The sequence below is a fragment of the Tauraco erythrolophus genome, chromosome Z, assembly GCF_009769465.1.
Source record: "Tauraco erythrolophus isolate bTauEry1 chromosome Z, bTauEry1.pri, whole genome shotgun sequence".
Classification (NCBI taxonomy): Eukaryota; Metazoa; Chordata; class Aves; order Musophagiformes; family Musophagidae; genus Tauraco; species Tauraco erythrolophus.
In genome coordinates, this window is record NC_141496.1 from 70,346,223 (window position 1) to 70,373,464 (window position 27,242).

The window sequence follows — 27,242 nt, forward strand, 5'->3', positions numbered from 1 at the left end:
ACACTTAAAAGTTGTGTTTATTAGGTCTGCCTCTCTTGGTATGTATCTAACTTGTTTGTAGTTTTGGCAGTTTCAGTTTACCTTCATACGGTGTGATTAGCCCTGCAGCTGAAATATTACAGCTCCCATGTATACTTAGCAGATCACCTTGTTATACAAAGTTCGGTAATCTTATGGACTCTATGTCATTTATTCTTTCAACACCTCAATCTTCTCTTCAGTTTTACAGCAAGTAGCTTTCTCTTCCAGGGTTGTTCTGGTCTGAGAGTTCTCCAGTAAATTTAAAAGAGGATTTTCATAATGCCTGTCAAGATGAATGCAGCAATATCAGATCACTGTGTTAAAGCTCTTCTAAATATCTCCACAAACACTGCAAAGGAACTGTACAAGTGAGATCCTGAGAGGATGGTTCCCGCTGTTGGTTTCCCATACACTATCTTTCCAATAAACTGGAAAAAAATGGTCACAAATTTCACTACACAGCTTATTTCGCTGAGGAGAAACAAACATCTCTAAGGAAGTATAATGATTGTACTCACCGCATTCCTATCCAAAAAGTGATGGCTAGGGAACAGATTGGGGATTTGTTTAGAGATTGCCTGTCCAGTACACAGGACCACATCCCTCTTTTCTCTGTAGCCCTCCTGGGTCACTAACACCAAGTTCCTCAGCAAGGTAGGCAACTTTATTCTTCTATCATAATAATTTAAAGGATTTACACACTGCACAGCCACTCTTTTACACAAACATACACATACTGGTATATTCATGAACTACATCTAGAAGGTTTTGCAAAGACTGACACATTGTGGGTTTTCCAAGCATGAAAAAACATACCTCTAGCCTTCTAGAAGACAGCCATTTGGAGGGCCTGTGAAAAGAAGTATTCCCTCTAAGCTGAACTTCTCCCCAGAGACCATTCAGTAGCTTCAAAATAGCCACCTTTGGCATTAACTAAAGCTCTCTTGGCGATGGAAGACTTCAAGAATGAACATGTGCAAATAACATTTTCTCAAGACATCCTAGAACAGGAGTAAGATAATGGAAAACTCTTTGGGTGAATTACTACATTTCTGAAATATTTATCTCAGAGGCTGACAACTCAATGCTAGTATACATATATATAGCATACCTACAGGATCCAAGGACAGAGGAAATTAACTAGTACATGGTGCCTGTCCAGTAAGTATGTCCACCACTGCAATCAACACTAGGTTCATCCATCAGCTTTCAGCCATGAGAACTTACAATTCAGAGCACTGATGAGGAAGTTCAGCCATACAAAATAGGGAGAAGCCTGTCACCATCAGGTGAAACTGCAGGATCTGTGTTATCAGACATCATAAATCCTCAAGTGTAACTCACCTGAAACAGCACCATCAGACAGCATAGACACAAGCTGCCAACCATCTAGTCTAAAATAAACTTTTACCTTCAGCCTTAACTCAGTTCTGACTACTTTCATCCCAGGTATTCCCAGAATAACACCTGTATGCAGTCACCCAACCATACAGGGAATTACTAGTTTCTTTGAGAAGACTAGTGCTGTCCTTATCAGTCAACAGTCCCTAACCTAGCCAGAAGAGTCATAAAAACTAGGAGCTTTCATTGCATGAATAAACTCTACTACCCTCCACCAAGGCAAACACTAGCTCGTTTGCTTAACAAAGGCAAGTGCTATTTGAGTCTTATTCAGACAGCACTTCTAACATATCAGTCCAGTCTCAGATGAACAGTTTTAAGAGTGAACCACGCCCATCTTGGAGCTGGGTTTATTGTGGTATGTATTAAAGCTTCAACTTCTTGCAACAGAATAAGGCACCAAGTAAGATCAACCTTCAGGCCACCAAATCATTATCCTAGCTCCTCAGTAAAAGTAGTCAGAGTCTGCAGCCTCACTCTTCTCCTCCTTTTGTATAGACAGAATTAGCTAGCACCTAAGCAAGGGACAGAACTCAGGCTTATTATTTCTTCAGTCCATCTTGGAGAATGACATAATCCTCCAGGCTAGAGGTCGCTGTAATAGTTACGCTACATGCTTACACAAATAGGTCATTAATAATATTTTAAAATGATCTTTCCACTGGTTCTATAAAGCTACCTAAATCTCACTCCAGCACATTCCCTTTTCTTCTTTTTAAACTCATGTCATGGACCTAGCAAACGTCAGAAGCACAAAGAAGTTTCTGTAACTCGTGCTATCCAAGATGGTCATCTGAAATAAGGGAAGCACTACACTCTCTCCCTCCAAAGAAGGGATGGTCATTTGTTTGAGGGACAGAATACAATTTCATTCTTAATGGTTTTAACTAGTGAACCCACCAGATCAGCAGTGTCATTACAGGCCAAGAGACATGCTGTCTCTAGAGTAAGAGAAATGCTAGAAAAACGCACAAATTCATTCAGTTAAAAAAAATTAATCTGTTAAATCAAGTAGTACTTAGAGGGAGCACTGAGTATTGTATGCACATGTTTATATGTAGAATACATAGTTACTCAGATACACGCATAAATGTTTAATATATAAAAAAATAAAGTGCTTTTTATCAGGTCCCAATGCAGGGACATTATAAAACATTTCACCAACTGCAAAACACATACAGAAAATACTACATCAAACATACATGAAAACAATTCAAACAATATGTACAATCTGGTGGGTGTCCCAAGACAAAATGTCCCTTCATATACATGGTATACACATTCATACTCATCTTTACTCAATATATTATGACAATACATATTTCAAAACTTTGTTATAGACGAAAAAACCTACAAAAACGCAACAAGGATCAAGCACACAAGTCCACGACTGACAAAGAATTTGCTACCCTTGCCCACACCATCACCTCCACTGCTGGGAAAGATATGCCAGTGCTCTTTTCTGGGGTGCAGTGCTTCCACATCCTTCAAGGCACTGTGAGCAGCAGTTGTGAAGTTAGCATCACCAGTGGTGAGTAGGTCAAATACACATGAGTAAAAATAGATGTCCTTCACCAGCATCTTCTCATGGCATTTGGTGGTGGCAGTTTCCAGTGTGTACACTGACCAGGGATGAGCAGCACCACCCTGAGGGAGCAACTGCCTCATCACAGGTAACGGTAAGTGGCCACTATCATCAATAAGTTCACTTGAAGGGCAACCGTTCACGCACAGCTGCACATCCTGGCTCTCCTCGTAGGCCATGACCAACTCCTGAGGCATGCGAATAGCCAATGTTAAGTAGTGCCCAAGCTGGCGTATATACAACGTGGTCCCAATGTACTTGGCATGCATTTCGACGTATTTGCCACTGACTTTCTCCACAATTCGCAAGCTTTTGGTGTTCCCGTCACCTCCACTTGTTGTACCATCAACAAAAGCTGCAGGCAAGTCATCAGTCACTGCTTGATACACTTTCTGATCTGTACAGTCTTGGTATGATTTAAAGATAATAGTTATCTAGGGGGGCGGGGAGGGAAGAAAAAAAGCATAGTTAGTAGAAAAAAAAATAATCATTTCAATGCCGTCTCCATTTTGCAGCTCAACGTATTAGGGACTGCCCACCAACTCAGAGTTTGATCGTTGTCACCAACTCATGCCTAAAGGAAAACAGTCTGTACACATGCTTAAAGCAGTATTTTACCAGATTTTTATTTTAAAAGCACTGATTTATTTAGTGCATTGTCAGCTATCAATGCAACAGGCAGTGAGATGAGAGATGCATGACCAGGAAGGATAACTAGTCAAATAACTGCTTAGGGCTCCTGTATCTGTTAGTCCCAGAAACTGGGAGATTTGACACTTCCAGTCCACTGTTGCTAAAAAACACGCCCATGGAGAAACAAGCAAGACTGAAAGACACTCAAAGACATGTCTTTGAAGAGTGACTTCCAACACAGAAACCAGGAGCATAAAGCAATTACTCATTCTTTGAAGATTCTGACTGGCCTTTTAAACCTTTACAGTTATTTGAATAAGCCACAACAGAAAGAGTAGGTCCTTCAGTCTTACTTGAAGGGAATAATTAGGCTATTTGGCAGACCAAGTTTGGAGTGTCTAGTGACTTTTCCTAAAATAAAAAGTATCATGAGGAATGACATATACATATTAGAAACAGATATGTTACTTCCTTTACAGTTTCAAGGCGAGTGACTTCTTGAAAAGGTCAAAGGGAATTTTGCACCAGGAATAAGTATTTTATCATTATTTTCATCATGAACTGATTACATCAAAATTACATACAGTCTATTATTTAAGCAGTCTGCTACAAGATTCAGAGTACTCCAAAACATATTAGAAGGCATTTTCAATCTAACATTACACTTTTTCCTTAAAATCTACTCTACAGAAACCTCACATTTTAATTTCAGTTAACCAGCACATTTCTGCACAACAGCTTTTGTTTCCTGCCCCTTTGCTTTGAAGTACGAGCTACATACAGGTTAAATAAACAGCTGATTACAGACAATCCAAATAAAACCTCTACCTTCATTAGCCTCACCTCTCCATACCAGTTGTTGAAGACAAAAGTCTTCCTTTCTCCCTCCTCTCATTGCAACAATTCCTCCTTTGGAATATGCAGACATACCATAAACAATATTACTTAATTTTCAATGTTTGGTTTGTCTCAGTTGGTAGACGATCTGTCACACACACAGACAATACTTGCTATTTTGATTTCATATGTTCCCACTGGTGCTGTCTGACTGGAATTTTCCCATGGCTTTTCTTTGCATTCATCAGGTACATAGCTAGCTTGAGATAATCTGTAGCCAAGCAATTTAGTACACTGATGTCTGTGGGCCACAACTAAGCTTGAAATGCCTATGCCCAAAATCCAGAAAATGCACAAACGTCCTTATTCCTGTAAAGACTACCTCACAACTCTATGCTTAGTGAAGTAAGCTCAGCAACTCAGAGAAGAGAAACCTGAGACCTGTCAAGCAATTAGTATTTCCACATGTAATCCACAGCCTCATGCAGATCAGGTCTTCTATTTTATGTAACACAGTTTCAATGAAACATACTTCTACACCAGATTGCTCTGACAAAAAGGCATTCCTACTTCCTCCAGCACATTTGTGTTTCTCTGAAAAAGCTCGTCCACTTTGCTGAAAGAATGATTTACATTTCAACAGAAGTAAAGCTCTAAGTCTGCTCAGCACCTGAGCAAGCCTGGAATCTTGAGTTAATGCTGTTAATGAGACACAGAACTGGGTACTTGATAAAACAGTTAAGCAAAGCAACTGGTAAAACTTATCAGGAAGCAGCCACCAAACTATTCTCTCTAAAGCACCTTCCTGTGCAAGAATGAAATGCACACGATTTCAGAGATAGAGAACAGAAGCTTTCACCATGAGGCAAGACCAGCAATGACACTGCACACTGAATGAGACCTGAATGACTATTAAGTGAATGAAAGCCTCCACATACCATGCAATGGCACTCCAAACAGAGAATCAACAGAAACTGTTAAGACTTTCCAAGGACATTTTCATATTTAAACACTGCAGCTCAAGACATTATGTTTGCTTATTGAGTTTTCCGTTGTGTGACATCCATCTAATCCATATTAAAACCAGACCAGTAAAACCAGAGTTCTGTAAGGTCCTTCCCCTATCACCCACTCCTGCCTACCTCAGTCTCACACCCTGGTACTAAGGGATGCTCAGAACTTGTTACAAAGGGAGATGAAGCATGTTTCACTGCAAATCGTTCTAAGTTGTCAAGGTAACAGAAAGCATTAAATATTGAAATAACCTTTTTCACACAAATTTAAAGAGTGTTATATGTTTACATGTACTACCTATAGTACTTTCTACACTCTGGCTGGGCTGTAAGAACATCTTCACAAAGCTGCTCATGAATCACTGTTTATGGACTAGAAACTAGCTGCCGTTTCTAAACCTAGGACAGAATAATCCAAATGCCAGAATCTTCAGATTAAGAAAATTCTTTTGAAAGTATTGGTATCTGAGCCTTGTTCTCTGCGCACATACATAGCTCTTAAGCTATGGCAGTGAGAAACCCTGAAAGATTAAAATAAGGTTGTTCCAGAGACTCATCTGAAAATAAAATATACAAACATTAGCTAGACTGACAGTACTAAAAAAAAAGATAACCACACACATTCAATCTGCACTTCTAATATTTCATTTTGGACCTTGTTGTCCAAATGCCAGTAGCATCATCAATCCCACTGCACATGCAAAGCATTTCAAGGATGGTGCTACTGAGATTTCAAAGTGGTCACTAACCATTTCTGCTTGGATTATGGGGGCTTCATTCCACTCACTTTCCTGTCTTGCAGGTCAGAGGACTGGGTACTCCAAGAACAACTGGTCTTACTATTATAGGCTAAGGCAAAGATGACATTAAGTACCTCATCCTTTTCCTCACACCCTTTGTGGCTATGTTTCCTGCTCCACTCAATCAAGGATGGCAATTCTCTATAGTCCACCTTTTGTTGTTCACGTATTTACAGAAACATTTTTTAATTGCCTTTTACTGCAGTAGCCAAATTAAGTTCTAGTCAGGCTTTGGCCCTTCTAATTTTCTCCCTGCATAATCTCACAACATCCTTGTAGTTCTCCTGAGTTGCCTGTTCCTTCTTCCAAAGGCAATAAACTTTTTTCTCCTGAGTTCCAGCCAAAGCTCTCTGTTCAGCCAGGCTGGTCGTCTCCCCACCAGCTCATCTTTCAGCACAATGGGATGGCCTGCTTATGTGCTATTGTGGCTTATACTCACCAGCAGCTAAGCTACCATGCAGCTGCTCACTCACTACTCCTTTCTGGTGGAGTAGAGAGAAGAAAAAAAATGTAACAAAAAGCTAGAGGGTTGAGATAAGAACACAGCAGGACCACCCACCTACCATGGCCCTGGGCAAAACAGACTCCATTTGGGAACAAATCAATTTAACAGTTACTTCAGAGAGGACTAAGAAACAAAGACAGAAATTAAAAACAACTTCCCTAACCCCTCCCTTCTTCCTGGCTCTACCTCCTCCGCACCAGCAACACAGGGGGATGGGCGCTGCAGGTGAGTTCATCACACACTGTTTTTGCTGCTCTTTCCTCCTCAGAGGGAGGACTCCTTACACTCTTTCCCCTGCTCCAACATGAGGTCCCTCCTCAAGGAAGACGCTCCTCCACAAAATTCTCTGACACGAGTCCTTTCTGCAGGATGCAGTCCTTACCCCTCAGATTGCTCCAGCACAGGCTCTTTCCATAGAGTCATGGCTTCTTAGGGCACAGCCACCCACTCCAACATGGAGTGCCTTCTCACGGACTGCAGATGCATCTGTGTTTCATCATCAACTTCCAGCAGCATGGGTTCTTTTCCCACGAGAGATAGCCTATGAACTCTTTTGAACACAGACATCCCTGCTCCAGCATAGGGGTCCTCTACCACAGGCTGTGGGTAGATCTCTGCTCCACTGTTTCTCTCATAGGCTGCAAGGGGACAGCCTGTCGTCTCACCACAGGCTGCAGAGGAATCTCAGCTCCAACACACCTCCTCCCGCTCCTTCTTCACTGACCGGTGTCTGTGCAGCCATTTCTCTCAGGTCTCAGTCCTCTCTCTGCTGCACTGCACCGGGCCCAACCAGCCTGACGAACCTTGGTGGTCCCAGCAGGAATGAACTCCACCCAGCAGGTGCCCCAGGAGCGGGGTGCTTCAGAGCTCTCCAAGCCACACCGCCACGGCCATCTCCAGACGAGTGGCAGCCATCCTGCACAGGGAGCTGCCCACATGGAAGGCTACGGGTGGCAGTGATGCCAGTCCCCCTTGCCTCCCCCCTTTCTTCACTACAGGTCTTGCCTGGCTCGGGTTCCTTTGTCTCTTTCTTAAATAAGGCATTTGCAGAGGTGCTGACTGGTTCAGCCCTGGCCAGAGGCAGATCTGACCTGGCCAGAGATGGGTCTGACCAGTTTTGGAGACAGAGAAGCTTCTCGCAGCTCCTTACAGTTGCTATCTCTGCTACCAAAACCTCACCACATTAACCCAGCACACTCCGCCCTTTGCCTCTTCAAATCACATTTAGGCTCAAACTTCACTCACATCAACATTACAATGGCATCGTCACAATACCAAATGTCTTTTGGCACATGGGGACAGCCTCCTCAAGGGCCTTTAAGATTTCATGCTTGAAGAATGACCAGCCTTCCTGCACTCCTCTGCCCTTCAGGTCTGCCTTCCAAGGGACTCTGGAATCTCGGCCCCTAAACAGCCCAAAGTCTGCCCTCCAGAAGTCCCAGGAAGCAGTTCTGCTAGCTATATTCCTTAGTTCTCCATGATTTGAAAACTCTATCATTTCATGATCGCTATGCCCAAGACAGCCTCCAGTCATCACATCAACCACAAGTCCTTCTCTGTTTGCAAATAACAGGTCCAAGTGGCACATCTTCACTAGTTGGCTCATTTATCAAATGTGTCAGGAAGTTATCTTCCACACGCTCCAGGAATCTACTGGACTGTTTCCTCTCCTCTGTACTGTATTTCCAGCAGACATGTGGTAAGTTGAAGTTACCCATGAGAACAACAGCTAGTAATTGTGAGACTTCTCCCAGCTGCTTATACAATATTTCATCTGCCTCTTCATTCTGGTTGGGCAATCTATAACTCTCTCTCTGACTCTCACCACACTATCTGTCTTACTGGCTTTTCCCCTGATTCCTACCCATAAACACTTGACTCTTTCATCACCATTATCAAGCTCTAGACAGTCAAAACACTCTCTAACATACAGGGCTACCTCACTGTCTCTCCTTCCTTGCCTGTCCCTTCTGAAGAACTTATAGCCATCCATTGCAGCACTGCAGTTGTATGAGTCACCCCATGTTTCCACAATTACAATTATATCATAGTTTTCCAGCTGCACAATAGCTTCCAACTCCTCCTGTCTGTTGCCTGTGCTGCATGTGTTGGTGCAGATACACTTCAGTCAGGCTACTGATCTTGCCACCTTCTTTTAAAGAGAAGCTCCAATTCCTATGTGACTGTTCTGAGGTACCTCTGTGGTTTCTAAAGCATCAACAACCCTTGTGTCTTTGCTGTCATGTGGATCTCCATCCCTTACCCCCACTGAGATGGCTAAGGTGTTGCGTGCATTAGTATAGAGACATTTCAAATGTCCTCCAGTATACTCAGCACATTGTGAAGCATTCTGAAGGATTTCAATAGCACACCATCCCTCAAACACTGGTATGCCGCCCCATGGCTTATAACTAATAAGCCTGGTTTTATTCCTTTCCCCCATTCAAATCCAGTTTAGCAGGGCTCATTGAAAGAGCCCTAACTCTTGTGCAAAGATCCTTTCCCCACTTTAAGAACAGTGTACCCTGTCTGTTGCTACCAGGCCTGCTTAGGTCGTGTAGACTGACCTGTGATCGAAAAACAAAATTGTGCCGGTGATCAGTCACAGAGCCAGATACTGATTAGCTGGGAATTCCTGTTTCTTCCAATATAGTTCCTTGCAACAGGAAGAATAGAGGAAAAAAACTACTTGTGCTCCTGATCCCTTATCAGTCGTTTCAAGATCCTGAAGCCTCTTTTGATCACCCTTGGACTTCTTATTGCAACTTAGTTGTTGCCTACATAAAACAATAATGGATAATAATACGAGAGCCATAACAGACTAGAAAGTTTTCTTTCCACATATTTTAACCTGGTCTAGCCCTCCCACAACGACAAGCCACAAATCCAACTCCTGTATCTAGAAACACAATTTCAGGCATTCAATCTTCTACGCCTACTACAGGCAAAATTCCTGAGGAACAGGTTCAGACAGAACGTACCTAAGAATTAGACTTAATCTAGATGTTAAAACACACAGATATAAGGTACCACATGCAAGAAGGTGACACTACTTACTGAACAGGCAGTGATTTTGGACAAATCTGAAGGTTGTTGGTTGTTCTTTTGTTTTGGTTGTTTGTTGGTTGGTTGTTTTTTTTTTAACAGAGAAGGACAGAAGGTTCCTGTCCTTCTATAGACAGATTTTGTTCTTGCCTAGTTTTACTTTCAAGCATGGACTTGTATCAACACACAATCATACAGAAGCTACCTCAACACTGCTGAAGACCCAAGATGCTACTAAAACTCACAGACCCGCCCCATCCTCCCCAGTTACTATGTGCATTCAGCGTGCCTCGGTGGCACGAACGGTAAGTTCTGCGGCCGGGGGTGGACTGAGGTCGAAAAAGCAAGTGTCAAGCGAGGTTAAAAGCCAGGCATCGCCAGGCGATCCTGTGTCCCGGTTCCGGCAGTGCCTACGTGACTGCTGACGCAGGGGGGCGGCCCCGGAAACAGACGCGGGAGATTTAAACGGCCCTGGGGAGCGCTGCGACCCGGAGCGGGCAAACAGGGGCGGGGCGCGGCAGTTTGCGCAGCAGTGCGAGCAGGCAGAGCGTCGAGCCCGGTTGGAAGTACCTGACTATCATGGTGGTCACTAGGCATAAAACGAAGGCTGCCCCCGGCCCAGTGCCAGCCATGACCGACGCAGCCTCCCAGACGGTCCCCCACTGGGTGCACGCGGCCACCCAGGTAAGCTGTAGGACTTGTCCCCCAAATGTATTGGCTCAGGTCACCGCCAGGGAAGTCACTTGTGGGAGCTGTGCCAGGGTGGAGGAACTCCTCCACCTGGTGATGGAGCTCAGAGAGGAGGTGAACAGGTTGAGGGCCATCAGGGAGTGCGAGAGGGAGACTGACCAATGGACCAGCCGCAGACCCAACAGGCAACCACAGCTGCTCAGACTGAGGAGCCCTCACCCTCTCCCCGCCCGGCGAGGAAGAAGAATTCAGGTGGGAATGAGGAATGCCAGCAGGTCCCTGCCCGGCGCGGCAAGCCTGCCCCCTCTGCTCCCACATCTACCTCCCAGGTTCCTTTGCATAACAGATATGAAGCTCTGCAAGTGGAACCGACCCCCAGGGAGGACGACAACACACACATGATAGTAACCTTCCCGAGGTCCATACATGCCATTAAGACATCCTCAGTTAAGAAAAGGCGGGTGATTGTTTTAGGCGACTCCCTTTTGAGGGGTGTGGAGGGCCCGATTTGTAGACCTGATCCTTTACATAGGGAGGTCTGCTCCCTTCCTGGGGCAACAATAAGGAATGTGATAAAAAAACTTCCGTCTATAGTCAGGCCCACAGATTACTATCCCCTTCTTATTTTCCAAGTTGGAAATGATGACTCTAGGAAAAGAAACATTGAGGCAATTAAGAGGGACCTCAGGATTTTGGGAAGAATGGTGAAGGGATCAGGGGCCCAAGTGATATTCTCCTCTATCATACCGACTTTGGGACATGACACGAGAGGGAAAATGAAGAGCGAGGATTTAACTATTTGGCTACAAAATTGGTGCGAGGAACAAAACCTAGGGTTCTTTAACAACAAGCTGACCTTCTCAAGGCCAGGCCTTCTATCCAGGGATGGGGCGGATTTGTCTCCATGGGGGAAAAGGCTTCTTGCTGCAGAACTAGCTGGGATCGTCAATAGGGCTTTAAACTAGATGTGAAGGGGGTGGGGGGCATTGCCAGATTTGCAGGAATAACAGCTGAGGACGGCCCTCCAGTGTCTGACGAGAGGAGTGTAGGCAGGTACCTTCAGCCTGCCACCTCAGTGATAGTAGGGAGTGATACGTGTAGTAAGGGGGAACACACAAGTTGCATTGAGGTGAAAGAAAATCCCATAAATAACGGCTTAGGAATTAAAACTACCCCCCCTAGGGGTGCGATGGCGTCGAGAGCCCAACTTAAGTGCTTCTATACGAATGCACGCAGTATGGGCAATAAACAAGAGAAGCTGGAAGCCCTTGTTAACCGGGGAAACTATGACACAGTTACCATTACTGAAACATGGTGGGATGACTCATATGATTGGAGCGCTACCATGGATGGCTACAAGCTCTTCAGGAGGGATAGGAGAGGTAGGAGAGGTGGCGGGGTTGCCCTTTATGTAAGGGAAGGTCTAAAATGCTTAGAGTTTAATGTTGGGGATGACTTGGTGGAATGTCTGTGGGTAAAAATCAAAGGGGAGCCTATGAAGGCGGATATGGTAGTGGGAATCTGCTACAGGCCACCCTATCAGGAGGGTGAGGCTGACGAACTATTTTTTGAACAACTGGGGGAAGTCTCACGCTCACTAGCCGTTGTCCTTGTGGGTGACTTTAACCTACCGGATGTCTGCTGGAAGTGTAACATGGCAGTTAGAAAACAGTCTAGGCAATTCCTGGAGTGTGTGGAGGACAACTTCCTATCGCAACTGGTCAGTGAACCGACTAGAGAAGGTGCTCCCCTAGACCTGCTCTTTGTGAACAGAGAAGGTCTCGTGGGAGATGTGACGATTGGAGGACGCCTGGGGCATAGTGACCACGAGATAATAGAATTCTCTATTCTAGGGGAAGTTAGGAGGGGGAGCACTAAAATGGCCAAACTGGACTTTGGGAGAGCTGACTTTGGGCTGTTTAGAAGTCTGGTTGATAGAGTACAGTGGGAGACAGCTCTCAAGGGTAAAGGAGCGCAGGAGGGCTGGTTACTCCTTAAAAAGGAAATTCTGGAGGCACAGGAGCGAGCTGTCCCTGTGTGCCAGAAATCGAGTTGCCGGGATAGAAAAACAGCTTGGATGACCAAGGAGATTTGGGAACACCTCAAAAGAAAAAGGGATGCCTATAAGTTTTGGAAGAATGGGCAGGTGTCCAGGGAGGATTACAGGGAGAAAGTTAGGGCATCTAGGGAGATAATCAGGGGGGCAAAACCCCAACTGGAACTTAGACTAGCCTGCTCCGTAAAGGACAACAAAAAGTCCTTCTATAAATACATTAATAACAAAAGGAGGTCTTAAGATTACCTCCAGCCCCTACTGGACACAAGGGGTATGTTAGTCACTAGGGATGAGGACAAGGCTGAGGTCCTTAATGCCTTCTTTGCCTCAGTCTTTAATAATAAGGTTAGTAGTTCCCAGGTGAGCCGGCCTATGGTGTCTGAGGGCAGGGAGGGAGAGCAGATCGAAGCTCCTGTGATCCAAGAGGAACGGGTCAAGGATCTGCTTCACCAGCTGGATGCCCACGAGTCTATGGGGCCTGATGGTATCCACCCGAGGGTCCTGAGAGAGCTGGCAGATGTCATTGCCAAACCCCTGTCCATTATCTTTGGGCAGTCTTGGCTCACTGGGGCAGTTCCGCTGGACTGGAGGCTGGCGGATGGTACCCCCATTTACAAAAAAGGGTGGAAGGAGGACCCGGGGAACTACAGGCCTGTCAGTCTGACCTCAGTGACGGGCAAAGTCATGGAACAGATTATCCTGAGTGCTATTAATGAGCACATACAGGTTAACCGGGTGATCAGGCCCAGTCAACATGGGTTTATGAAAGGCAGGTCTTGCCAATCAAAACTGATCACCTTCTTTGATGGGGTGACCCACCCGGTTGATGAGGGAAGGGCTGTGGATGTAGTTTTCCTTGACCTCAGTAAAGCCTTTGACACAGTCTCTCATAGTGTTCTGGTTTCGAAACTGGTAACTGCTGGCCTGGATAGGCACACCCTCCTTTGGGTTAAAAACTGGCTGGATGGCCGGACCCAAAGAGTGGTGGTAAATGGGGCTAAATCCAGCTGGAGGCCGGTCACCAGTGGGGTTCCCCAGGGCTCAGTGCTGGGTCCAGTTCTGTTTAACATCTTTATCAATGACCTGGATGAGGGGATTGAATGTACCCTCAGTAAGTTTGTGGACGACACCAAGCTGGGAGGCTGTGTCAATCTGCTCGAAGGTAGGGAGGCCCTTCAGAGGGATGTGAACAGACTGGATCATTGGGCTGAGGCCAATGGCATAAGCTTTAATAAGGCCAAGTGCAGAGTCCTTCACTTGGGGTGTAAAATCCCCAAGCATCGCTATAGGCTTGGGGAAGAGTGGCTGAAGAGCTGCCTGATAGAGAAGGACCTGGGGGTGTTGGTTGACTGCTGGCTTGATATGAGCCAGCAGTGTGTCCAAGAAGGCCAATGGGATACTGGCGTGTATCAAGAATAGTGTGACCAGCAGGAACAGGGAAGCGATCCTGCCCCTGTACTCGGCACTGGTGAGGCCGCACCTGGAATATTGTGTCCAGTTTTGGGCCCCTCGCTTTAAGACAGATATTGAGCTCCTGGAGCGGGTTCAAAGAAGGGCGACTAAACTGGTGAAGAGGCTGGAAAATAAAACTTATGAGGAGCGGCTGAGGGAACTGGGGCTGTTTAGCCTAAAGAAGAAGAGGCTGAGGGGAGACCTGATTACGGCCTACAAATACTTGAAAAGGGATGGTGGGGAAGTCGGGGAAGGGCTCTTTACATTAGTTATGGGTGATAGGACAAGAGGAAATGGGTATAAGCTTAGTCAGGGGAGGTTCAGATTGGATGTTAGAAAGAATTTCTTCTCCGAAAGGGTTGTCAGCCACTGGAATAGGCTGCCCAGGGAGGTGGTTGAGTCACCATCCCTGGATGTGTTTAAGAAAAGGGTGGATGAACTGCTTAGGGACATGGTTTAATGGGGGATTAGGGACAGTTGGACTGGATGATCTCTAAGGTCTTTTCCAACCTAGAAATTCTATGATTCTACTCCAAGCACAGATGGCCACAATGCATTGGAAAGGTTACAGTCAGCATTCAGGTATGTAATAAGGAAAGCTACTTAGAAAGGCAGGGAACATTGATTACAAGTATATTATGCAAGTATTTAACAACTGAATACCTAACCAGTGGAATATGTGCATTGAAAGAGTGTCTTCAGAACATTTCTTATGACATTGGATTTTGCTACTGAGCATCTATTTTCCTAACAGAGAGCAGCAGAGAAGCAGATCAGATCCCACGCTGGATCTAGTGACATGCCTGTAAGTCTGCGTAAAGCGCACTGGGTGAGACAGACTGCTGACATGGCACTTTGATGCAGCTGAAGAAATACCTTGCTATTCATCCTTCTCAGCTTTATCCTCAGCATAGGTCTGCATGTCCTACTTCATGCCTACCATCACAAGAAAACATTCAGATCCTCTCCTTATGCACCATTTCAGTCTATGGGAAAAGATAGGGAAGGATGTTTAAAGAAAAACACAGCCCTGATGATGTACTAATGATTTCATAAAGCACTGGAGAATAGACAGGAGACATTTCAGCAGGTTTTATGATACTAGACTAGTGGTCTATCGAATATCCCTAAGAAGCCTGCAAAGGGCAACAAGTGATCTGTGAAAGACAGCTATTAAAATTTCATAGGTAAATAACTGCATAGCACATATGACATTTCTAACTGCATAGCACATATGACATTTCTAAAGGGGTCCTGCAATGCCATCCAAATGTTTTTAAAGTTCATACATACAAGAAAATTTAAACTTGAATGCATTAAAGAACCTTCCAATCACCAACTGAAAACGTCACAGCTTCCCTTTCCAGAGGCTTGCAACAGGTGCAAAGCATGTGAGTTATCTCAGGAGCCAAGCATCACTCATCATCTATTGATAAATGGCCTATGCAAAAAGACAGAAGAAGAGAGATTTAATAAAGGAAAATCATGAGGATTCATTGTAAAATTTTGATTCAATAGCCTCATTTCAAGTTACTAGTTCTTTTTGATATGCATAGCAGGTCTTTTGGGATGGAACAAAACTGAAAGGTGTGTTACAAATGTTAATGACTGCTCAGTCCATCAGACAGCACTAGGCATCACCCAAAGCAGGATTTCTTCACAATTTTTTCCATATATCCATGCTTTTGCGGTGCACTATTTGCTGAAGTTGACATAGCTGAAGGACACTAGCAAAAGGTCTATGTGTAAAAGACACTTTGTTTCTTGAATGCATATTGGGGGTGAGGAGTGCATGGGCAGGGAAAACTGTCCAGTGAAGACCTAGGGACTGACTCAGTGATGCTGTTGGGGCCAGCTTCTTGGAAAAACTGCTGAGTGTTACAAAACTAAATACAGTAATCTCTCTTCAGCCTGCTATACTTCATCCTGCTTCTGTGGTACAGAAGCACCAGAAGACATTCTAGCATTACACATTCCTATTTCATGTCAGAGCAGAAAACTGGACAGGAAGGCGTGCAGATTCCATGCACAACAAAGAAATAAAGAGGAAGTCAACCTGAAAACAAGACAGTTCAGCATTAGATGATTTCCAAAAGGAAAGCAAAGATCACTTAGGAAAGTGTTTCCTGAAGGTGGTAAAGCAAGAAGGTGACTGTTCATAAATCACTGTAGAAATCAGTCTACTACTAATTTCAAAACTACTGAGAACTTGATCATAGTAAAACATCCTTAATCAACGGGAACAGTAGCTTAACACAACCCAAGAAGAAAAGTTCTCTCCCCATGCTCCTCACAGTGGGATTATTAAGCTTATATGGCAACAAACAGAAGAGTAAAACCTGTTTTAAGTTCACAACATTAAATATTTAACTCCCAGTGCCATGTCTGAGAAAAAAATGTCACTTATAATCATTAATTTATTCTCTGTCCTACCACCCTAAAGACACTCCCAGAGGCTTTAAAAATATCCAGATAGAGGCTGCTCAGTGAGTATATACACATGCTTCCTTTCTGCTCCACGCCTCCCGAGGTCAGGCACTGAAACATCTGTAACAGTTGTCCAGCAGCCCCGCAATGTCACAGACAAGAAAACAGATTAATGTCTGACATACTGCCATAGCCTGTCCTGCAAAATCACCTCTAGTAGGGCTATGCCGTCCTGAACAGGAAATAGCATTGTTCACAGCACTGAAGCTCAGTAAGTTTGCAGATAACACCACCTTGGGCAAGAGTGCTGATCTGCTTGAGGGTAAAAAGACTCTACAGAGGAATCTGGACGAGCTGGATCAATGGCCGAGACCTACTGTATGAGACTCAACACCGCTAAGTGTTGGGTCCTGCACTTGGGTGACAACAAACCCATGCAACGCTATAAACTTGGGGAAGAGAGGCTGGAAAGCTGCCTGGCAGAAACAGACCATGAAGTGTTGGTCAACAGCCATCTGAATACAAGCCAGCAGTGTGCCCAGGTGGCCAAGAAGGCCAAGAGCATCCTGGGTGGCCAGCAGGACTGAGGAAGTGATCGTCTCCCCGTACTCAGCACTGGTGAGCCTGCATCTTGAATACTGTGTTCAGTTTTGGGCCTCTCACTACAAGAAAGACACTGAGGTGCTGGAGCATCTCCAAAGAAGGATAATGAAGCTGGTGAAGGGTCTGGAGAACAAGCCTTTTGAGGAGCAGCTGAGAGAACTGGAGTTGTTTAGTCTGGAAAAATGGATGCTGAGGAGAGATCTTAGCACTCTCTACAGCTACCTGGAACGGAAGAAGTGACAGGAGAAGAGGAAAAAGTGACAGGAGAAGAGGAAAAAGTGACAGGAGAAGAGGAAAAAGTGACAGGAGAAGAGGAAAAAGTGACAGGAGAAGAGGAAAAAGTGACAGGAGAAGAGGAAAAAGTGACAGGAGAAGAGGAAAAAGTGACAGGAGAAGAGGAAAAAGTGACAGGAGAAGAGGAAAAAGTGACAGGAGAAGAGGAAAAAGTGACAGGAGAAGAGGAAAAAGTGACAGGAGAAGAGGAAAAAGTGACAGGAGAAGAGGAAAAAGTGACAGGAGAAGAGGAAAAAGTGACAGGAGAAGAGGAAACAGCCAAAAGTTATGCCAGTGGGAGGTTTAGATTGGATATCATTCTTTTCTTCACTGAAAGGGTTACTAGGCATTGGAACAGACTGCCCAGGGAAGCAGTTGAATCACCATTCCTGGAGGTGTTTAAAAGACATGTAGAAGTGGTGCTTAGAGACATGGTTTAGTGAGACTCGGCAGTGTTAGACTAACAGTTGGACTCATTGATCTTAAAGGTCTTTTTCAACCTAAATGATTTTATGATTCTAGGATGTCCTCCAACAAAACTGTAGCATGCTTCTGAGAAATAAAACCAAATTCTTCTTTACCTCAGGCAGGATGTCTATCAAGATGAAAAAACTAATCACATGATCCGTTATCTGATGCTTATACTTAGAAGAACAACTGAACAGTGACTGAAGATAGATGCTTTCACATTACTTAAAGGAGAGTAAGTACACTGTCTTCAGTCTGCAACTATTTTCTGCAAAAACATAAAGCATGTTGCAAAAGAGATACTTAAATGTTTTGAATCTGGGAAAAATAACACATACCCAACATTCCCCTACCCTGCAACTAGCACCAATTCCCAGGTTCAAAGCTTTATGCCCAGTAAATCCACTACAGTAAAAGCCCTGTGGCTTTTTTCCTTCTCTGTCCTTTCATTCAGTCTCTCACCCTCAAGCTATCCACTACAAAACACGTGAATAGGAAAAACACCATTTCCTATTACCACAAACAAGAAGGGAAGTTTTCTGTAGGCAAGCCCAAGTATCTCTGCCTCATTTGTTATTCAGGGACAGCTACACTAGTGATATCCAGAACACCTGTCACAGCAATGAAAGCCAATAAAGACTTTGCACCCCTCCAAAGAAAACACACAACAAATAAAAAAAACCCCACTCTTCTATTTAATGCATCTACAATATCCCTTCCTACCTATTCCCTCTACAGCCCCCTGTAATAGCTGTTTATCCTCAGGAAACCCCAAAACAGCTCCAAAGACAAGGGAGCTCTTTATCTATGGCTGGAGAAATCAGACAAAGATGCCGGTGACCTACTCAAAACTCATACAGGAAGTCTGTCAGGAAGAAAATCGAGAAATTGAACTCAGCTTCCCAGCTACTTGGTGATGATCCTTCATTCCTACCTGAAAGGCCCTAGGATCCTATGCCAAGGGGCATAAGCACAACAGACAAGCTCAAAAAAAACGGAGTTTCAAGTTTCAGCTAGACCACAGAACATATAATAACTTTGATCTCTGTGAAGAAGCAGATGTTGTTACTATGGGCATCACAAATATGCAAAACACTACGAACAAATTGCCAAGAGCATTTTGTGAATAAGTACACAACCCTCACAAGAGGATGTACCCTTCCAATTAAGGAACTAAAGGAAGCGTTTTCCTGCTTTTCATATTTTCCTTCCAGATGCACAGTAATGGGCAGACAGGGCAGGGAAACATACTTTTAATCTTCACATGCTTTTTAAAAATCTCCTCCTGGCATTCTCTTGTCTTTTATAACCTTTCCAGATAGCCCTCAGGCTGTTGGGGTTACTCAAGTCTCATAGGTTTTGGAGGGAGAAGACAACTTACTTCAGACATAATGCTCCCTTCATTGCTGATCCCCTTAAAGCTTGGTGCACCACAACACTATGATAAAATTTGAAGGTATCTACCTATAAAGCCAAGTGATGGTATGCCCCTTTCCAAAAACTCACAGTGCATATGTGGTGAACATTAAATATTCTGTTCCTACAGCTTCTTAAATCACTTCCCCTAAGAAAGTGCAATCAGGAGAAACAAAGTTTTCTATTATTTTTGTCCTTGCTTTCATTAGCTCTGCTTTAGAGTCAATTAAGTAGGCTAGTTAGCAAATTGGCATTTGCTTTGGCTTCTGCACAACTAAAGTTCACCATAAACTTTGTTATTATTTCCCATTAAATATCTATCTCAAATATCTGCAATAAAAAAGCTGAAAGATGGATAATGTCCCGTGAACTTTTCTTATGAAGAAGGTAGAAGACCTATTTGCATACTCTTATCTATGTAGTATTTTTACCCTAGCTGAAAGTCACTGAACTTCTCTTGGTAGCTCTTTAAAGGCGTCTTAATCTACCCTGAGGCCAAAATTAGGAAAGTACACCCAGCAGCATAGTCCACCACCACAATCAAAATAGAATACTTGTAAAGAAAAATGTTAAGAGGAATGAAACTAGCATTGGCAGCATAGTTTAACAAGCCTTTTCTACATCTTTTACAGCAGTCTGCTCCATAAAGAAATAAAGGTCTCAAGAGGATGCATTAGATATATTAAAGCTTATCTTGCTAAGTCACATATGCATTCAAATAACCTTCATTTCCAACAAAAAGGTGTGCTGATAAGTTTTATTATCTGCCAAAGAAAGAAAAAACTCAAGGACTGTACAACATGTAACAGATATTAGTATTAGAAACACTTCCAATATCCTAAACTATGTATCTTACTTTATTTAATTTCTTATTGACACTTAGCTGTATTTGTGCAACAGCAGGACTGTTAAACCACTATTATTAAAAGAGAAAAATGTATTACCAGTTTCTCCATAATGACAAGTCAAAGAAAAACACAAAAATATTGAGAATAAAGACAGAAAGTATGCCCTTTAAAACACATACCTTCCCACAGTATGTACAGACAATTTATCTCCTGAAGTTCTCCTCTTGGTTATCTGTTTGAGAAGACATATTCCAGTATAATATGCTACCATGCTAATCATTTTTAGAATGTAGCTAAAGGGTAAGATAAAATCGCCTATCTACTACCATCACACCCTAGCCACCCACACAATTTGTACACAGGACTACTCTCAACTCTTGCTTTCAGTAGTAGCAGGAACAAGGAAATAAAGAACATTCTGCAGGACTTAGCAAAACTGAGGATAAAAACTTACTGCAGATTATGAAATGCAGCTTTTTCTTGTAAGAGTCTTTAGAAAAGCTACTTCAAGGGACCTGAGTCTCTTTGGCAAAGCTTACTCAGGTTAGCCTCATTCCCTCATTTTATACTCCTTCAGAACTCATTAAAATTATGCAGACTGTTCTTGGAACAGGCAAAAGTCAAGAAAAGATGATTCTGAATTTCAGTGATGTATCGGTCCAACCTCTGGGAAATGCAAAAATTTGCCTCACTCATACAAGCATTGACATTAGTCAGTACCTCAGTCTCTGGTAAGAAGGCAATAGCAAGATTGATTTTCACTTATTAGTATTGCTGCACAGCCATCTCCATAGATGTGCAGGCTCTAACCTACTGTGACTGGCACTCCCTCCTCCTGACCTTGGTAATAAAATCTACTTCCAAGTTTAACAAAACAGTGAAAATTCTCCAATACTGATGGCCTTGAAACTGTGTACATGTAGCCTGACATACTTTAAGAACAGAAAAGCTACACTACCACAGTTAAAAAAAGGTCATTTCACTTCAAAAAGAGAACAAGCATCAGCTTCAATTGTATGTTCAAGCAATTTCTTTTACTGATAGAAAGGTACCCCCAAAAGTTCAGAATATTTTTCACCCCCTGGCTCTGGAGGTAAATCTGAGGATATCTCAGCCAGGCTCATACTTTATACCTCCTCGTTTTCTTACTACAAACACACTAGCTATCTGCCTTCAGCAGAAAGAGACGAGTACTGTTCATAAGGTAAGGAAATGGCAATTTCAATACTTGCCCATGTATTCCTTCTCTAGCCACCTTAAGTGGCTGAGAGGAGAGCAATCTTAAGTCTTGTCTGTCTGAACAAGGACTTACACTCTCAGCAGAATTTTCACGCTGCTGCTTGTTTAGAAAAGCCAGGGTACTAAGACCTTCTGACAACGATTTAGCATCAATGTAATTTTTTTGTTACCTCCTCTCAATTCCCTGCCATTGCCCTTCTTGTCTCTGCTCTGAACCCTCAGTGTCTTGGTAACTCATTTGTTGTGTTACTCTGTCAATATTTTTTGTTTTCTACTGTTATAGCTATGCAATTTGGAGAATTAATGAAAAGCAGCGACTTATACTCCTTTCTTGCTCCTTCCCTAGAATTTCTACCTAGTGCAGGGGCAGTCACAGATGCTTCCAATCTGGTAACGGTTTTAAAGCATTACATTTAGCATCATTAAAGGCTTATGTGGTGATACGTACAGGGTTTCATTGTGGTAAGGAGAAGCACAAGGAAGACAAGGACCTGTTTTAAGCTCTATTTGATTCTCAGAAAAGAAAAAGCTAACAGTTTTACTTTCTTAGACTACTGCATGGAAGATTCTCAAGCTACTACACTTCTTAACTCTTAAGCACTAAGTGACTTACTCTACTGTCTTGGCCTTTTACTTCCCTATGCATGTACAGTGCTTAAGAACAATCCATACCTTATTTGTAGCAGTAGCACTGGATCCTGGGACCACAGGCACATTGGTCACTTGCACCGATAAGTAGTTATTGTCTACGAGGGGCCAAGCACCTTCCACTTTGCATGTCTGGAAGTGATCCTTAAAAGTCCTGAGATGAGGATCACCAAACAAGCCACAAAATAGGTAAGTAGAAGGAGGAGTTTTCTCCCTTCCCTGATGTTCTCTGGCTTCTGTGTGGCCACTGTAATTGCATGGATCATGGGTCACTTCAGGGTTGGTGGAGGATGTGGGTCCATCTTTGGAACAGTTTCTCTGGCTCATGAGGTCACTAATCCCAAGCACTGCAGAATGGTAGACCAGGTTTCCACGGCATACTTTGGAATTGCGATAGGTACAGGCAGAGTATGCTCGCAGGGCCTTGCAGAACTCCAAATTGAAGCCCTGAAGAGCCGAGTTTAGATGTGAAGTTAAGGATACAAAATCAGTGGTGCACTTCTGGATCCGACAAGTTGTTTGCAGCTGACAGTCACCTAAGCACAAAACAGATGGCAGAGAGAAATTAAGCAAGTCTCTTAGATTGCAATACCCCGTTCCACGCCCACAGGTACTGCAGAAAACAACTTGAAGACAACTTGAAAATGCTCACCCATTGAGGAAATACTATATAATAGACAAAAAAGGGTTGGGAAGCAGAAAGATAGCAATACAAACCATCTCAAAGGCTGAGGTGACCAACCCTGAATTAACGAATGAGAAAACCTACACTTCTCTAAAGTGCAGGCTGCCAGCTGAGGAATCCATACACTGCAATAGCAGTGCTTTTTACAGTGTAATTCAATAAGAAGACAAGGAGCAAAGAAACCTTCTCCTGAAAATGTGAAATACTTATCAGATGTACACAACAGGTACACAGTTCAGTATACATGAACAAAGCAGTTAGACCATATCTGGTCACCCGACACCTGCAAAGAAAGCATAATTACCATCCCAGCAAGCAAATTAGAGTTTTACAGTCCTCTCCTTCACAGCTAAAACTGTCATGATCTGAAATTCTTCCCTACAGGTAACTTTTACACAAGAACTCATGAGGAACAGAAACGAAAGAACAAGACTGCATGCTGTGCCAAAGGAAAGAGCCACACATTCCACTGGGGTTAAAACTAGGAGGATCCCAGTCAAAGGAGAGACTGGGTTCCCTCCCATCTAAGGAGCTGAAAATAGCCATAACAGAAAATTGACCTTCATAAAGAATATGAGCAAGAATTCATATCCAAGCTGAATTCTTGCAGCTGTCCAAGTATCCAAAACTATCCACTCAAAACATGCTGTGCTTACTTGTTCCTTTTGTGACCTATAAAATTCAGCTATGCGTACACTAATCTGTAATTTCAAACTGTCACAAAGTAGATTTCGAACACCACAAAAATGCTTACACAGAAGTATGAAAAAAAAGGGAAAACATACCTAACAAATAATCTCTTTCTTCCCCTCAAATCCCTCTTTACAACATTTGCCACTGGTATTGTGTGTCCTCAAAGTAAAACAGGCACAGGTCTAGCCTGATTTTACCAGTCTCATTAAAGTGTTTCTGAACTCCTGAGACACAAAGAGTGGAAAATGGACCAATAGCAACGTAGCACTTTTCATTTTTAAACTGTTCTTTTCTGTAACTCACACCGTGATGAGGTTACTTTGCTTACTCCTTAGCTGACCCTCCTGTGAGTCAGTACTCACATAACTTACTCTGAATATGCAAACCATAAATTTATAAGGGCAACATATTTTCACAGTGATGGGTAGCTAATGCAAATCTCCCCTCAAAATCCTAAAACAACACAGAGTAGGAGGAAGTCTCTAACCTACAGCCAAGCACGACCATGAATTGTATGATTAAGCAGTTAATTTTCTCACTTGATCTTTGTGCAAGTTATATGTAGCTTTGCAAAAGAACAGAAGAAAAACCCAATTGAATTCTTTGTTTTTGGATACACAGACGACCTATGCCAAGCAAAATGACACGGGCAACATTGGTTCAGAGCCTGACTTTCAAAGCATCAAAACTTTACTTATATTTCCCTTTAGTTATGATTTGTGATAATATTTTAATCACATATAAATTAGTCCAGTTGACCAAGTCAGTCAGGTTATCAAATAGCCTAATAAACCTGTACCTCCACACTCCTTGCAACTTTAGGAAATTTGCTTGCTGCTTTCACTGGATTCTTGGTACAGAGAGTGATGAGTGAACAGTGATTCGACTGAAATCCGATGACCTCTCCCTAAAATTTATCTCACTAAAACTATAAACATACAAAAGGGCTCAAGGTAGAGAGATACATTCTCACAGCTACAACTACTCAGATCACTTCTGAGTTGAAAACATAGACCACTTTAGCAGGCATCTGCAGTGTGCCGAGGCACCTTTCGCCTTCTCACCAGGTTCCAGTCCGTCAAAAAAACGCTGACTCTACCTGAAGCAAAGAGAAAACAGCAGCAGTTCCCCGCGTCTTCAGGCAAGCGCCACACAGCTTGGCGCTGCCCAGCTCCGCCACCGTCTGCCGGCGAAGCATCCGCTTCCCACGCGCTGCCCCGCGCAGGGCAGCGGCGCCTCTCGCGTGCCGCCCACGCGGGACGAGGGCGCGCCTGAGCAACCCGGCTGCGCCCGGTTGCGCTCCGCTCGCAACCCGGCCCGCGCCGCCCGAGCGCTTAACACCCGCCCTGGTCCCGCGGGCCTCATGCGCTGCGGGTCCCCGCCCGCCCCGGTACCTGAGCCCAGCAGCAGCCCCAGGGCGGCGAAGAGGCCGAAGGCGCCGGGCGCCAGGCGGCGCAGCCCGCGGCGGCGCGGAAGCTCAGCCCCGGCGGCGCGAGAAGGCGCAGCTCTCCCCATGCCCGTCCATGCAGGTCCCCGGGCTGTCGGCGAGACTGAGCCGCGGCATGAGGCGGCGGGCGACAACCTTCTCCTTCCTCCTTCCTCCTCCTCCTTTTCCTTCACCGGCGCGGCGACGAGCAGAAGCCGCCGGGCCACAGCGGGGCAGGCGCGGGGAGGCGCGGCATGGCGGCGGGCAAAGAGGAGCACAAAAGCAAGGAGCCGGTGCGCGGGCAGGGAAAGAAAGGCGAGCAGAGAGTATCACCCTCAGGCCCTGCGCGGTCAAGCACACTCCCGTCTGTCCCGCGGGGCCCCGCCCGGCCCGCCGCCTCCCATTGGCTGCCCGGCCTGCCCTACAAGCCCCACGACGTGCCGTCGGCGCGGCCCCGCCCCCCGGGCCGGGGCAGATCCGAGCGGGAGGGGTGTCCGCAGCTCCTCCCGCGTCGCGCCGCAGGCCCCTGCGCAAACACCCGCCTCCGTCCCGCCTGCCGCCGGCCCTGCTGCGCACGTCACTTAGCCGCGCGCGGCCAATCGAGGAGGAGCCCGCTGGCGGCCCTCAGCGTTCCCTGCAGCGGTGATTGGCTGCGCCGGCACACGCGCGAGGGAAGGAGCAGCAGGGGCACGCGCCGCTCGGGTGTGGGTGCGGGGCGGTACCGCGGCAGGACAGGTGGCGCCGCGGCTGGAGTGGCGCAGAAGTCTCCGCCGGGCAGCGCCGGAACCTCCTGTAATCAGGCCCGTCCCGGCACAAACGGTATCCACCGCTTTTTCATAGCAGCCGGAGGGTCCGCACCGCCCGCTGGTCCCTGGACAGGGCTCCAAGCACATCTACGGCAGAAACAGGAAAAATAGCGTAATTAAACGGACGTGTCAGCGCAAGAAGCACTGCTGGATTTTGACCTAGCCGTGGTCCAGGGCACGGCTCCTGCCGTGCCCGCCCACGGTTACACTCCTGGTAACGCCCGTAGTGCACCGAGTACTTAAGATTTCGTTTGACTGTAGTGCCCCGTGTGGCTCACGGGGATCAAGGCTGCACCGTGCTCTCCCACCGAACGGGACCGGACGCTTTGCAGATTAGAACCTGCGTATCAGCACGGACATGGTGAGTGGCCCAGCTGTGGGGGCAAGAACAGCGCCCGCACAGAGGTGGCACCACATCCGTGTTGTGGAGCACACTGCTGCGAGCACGCCAGCGCGTACACGTGTCTTGTGCGGGGCCTGCCTGCCGCTGCTGCAGAGGTAGCGTGTGGCTGCCCATTTCTCTGGGAATACTTGCACCCCGTTTTGGCCCGTCATTAATTTCGTCAGGCAAAAACTGCAAAAGCTTCAAAGCACTGCAGCCTCACGATTGCACTGGCATTTTGTTTCTTGTTTCCTTCCGGCTGAGCAAAGGCAGTCATTGCAATGTGTCGTACGTGGGATTTCTGCATGTTCCCTGGGCTTGCACCCCGGTGCTGGGCCTGAGGCCTGCCAGTTCTACCAACCACAGGCCCAGAGGGCTGCACCATACTGCACACCTTTGGGAGATACCTGTGGAAAATGCATGCCGCCAGCACTGACCCCACCAGGGCTGCCCTTTCAGCAGCACCCGGGGGGGGGGGGGCACTCTCTCACCCACCTTGGCTCAAGAAGACAACACGTTTTAGGCACTGAGCAGGGAAGACCCCATAGTGCTCCTGAAGGTGACATTCAGGGGAAGCATTTCATATAGGGAGCTATTTACTTTATAGGATACAACCTGCAGTTTGCAAACTCTCTAGTGAATGCAAATGCGTGCCAGTACACCTTGGCAAAACTTCCCTTCCCTCTCCAGTCCGTGACCCCCAGGATCTCGGCATCTCTGAGCGCTGGCTGAGACTGCTTAAAGGCACGTGGAAGAAACTCAACAAAACGAACAAGTAAATGCACTGTCCAAAACACACCTGTTGCCACAAGCCCAGATGGACAAAGGCACAAGACAAGTGACTCACCCGAGCATCCCCATCACCCATCTGCATAGCTTGCAGTGGTGTCTGGGTGCAGCAGGGCTGGCGGGCAGCCCCAGTGTGCCTACCGGCCAACCGTGCTCTCTAAGGCACGGACGCAAAGGGAGGAGATGTGCTTTTAATGGCAGCATGATCTTTTTGTCACCTGTAGAAAACTAATGGAGAGAAAGGGGGAGAAAGTGAAGAGTACGGGCAACCCTGCTGTGTGTGCAGGGATGCTCCTCCACCTGGCTCTCCACTCTCTTCCCAGCCACGTAATGCCCCCCACCAACCCAATGTTCTTTCTCTGGCTCATTACGTTTTCAACCTTGAATTTCCTACGCAGTGTTTTCCGGGAGCAGATGTACTTCTGATGCTTTGGGACGGTAGGGGCTGTGTTGTGCCCTGGGTAGTACATCTTAAAATTACCAGCCCTTTGATCCTCTGCT

At 45.3% G+C, this 27,242-nt stretch overlaps 1 protein-coding gene across 1 annotated transcript; it reads right to left on the reverse strand.

Moving 5' to 3' along the window:
* Positions 1-2,757: 2,757 nt before the first annotated feature.
* RGMB (repulsive guidance molecule BMP co-receptor b) lies at positions 2,758-24,868 on the reverse strand. Its single transcript, XM_086629405.1, has 3 exons — positions 24,733-24,868; positions 21,985-22,496; positions 2,758-3,441 (listed from the first exon to the last, which is right to left on the reverse strand). The coding sequence occupies exons 1-3, from the start codon at positions 24,851-24,853 to the stop codon at positions 2,773-2,775; spliced, it is 1,302 nt and encodes a 433-aa protein (XP_086485531.1). The 5' UTR covers positions 24,854-24,868; the 3' UTR covers positions 2,758-2,772.
* Between the last annotated feature and the right edge of the window lie 2,374 nt (positions 24,869-27,242).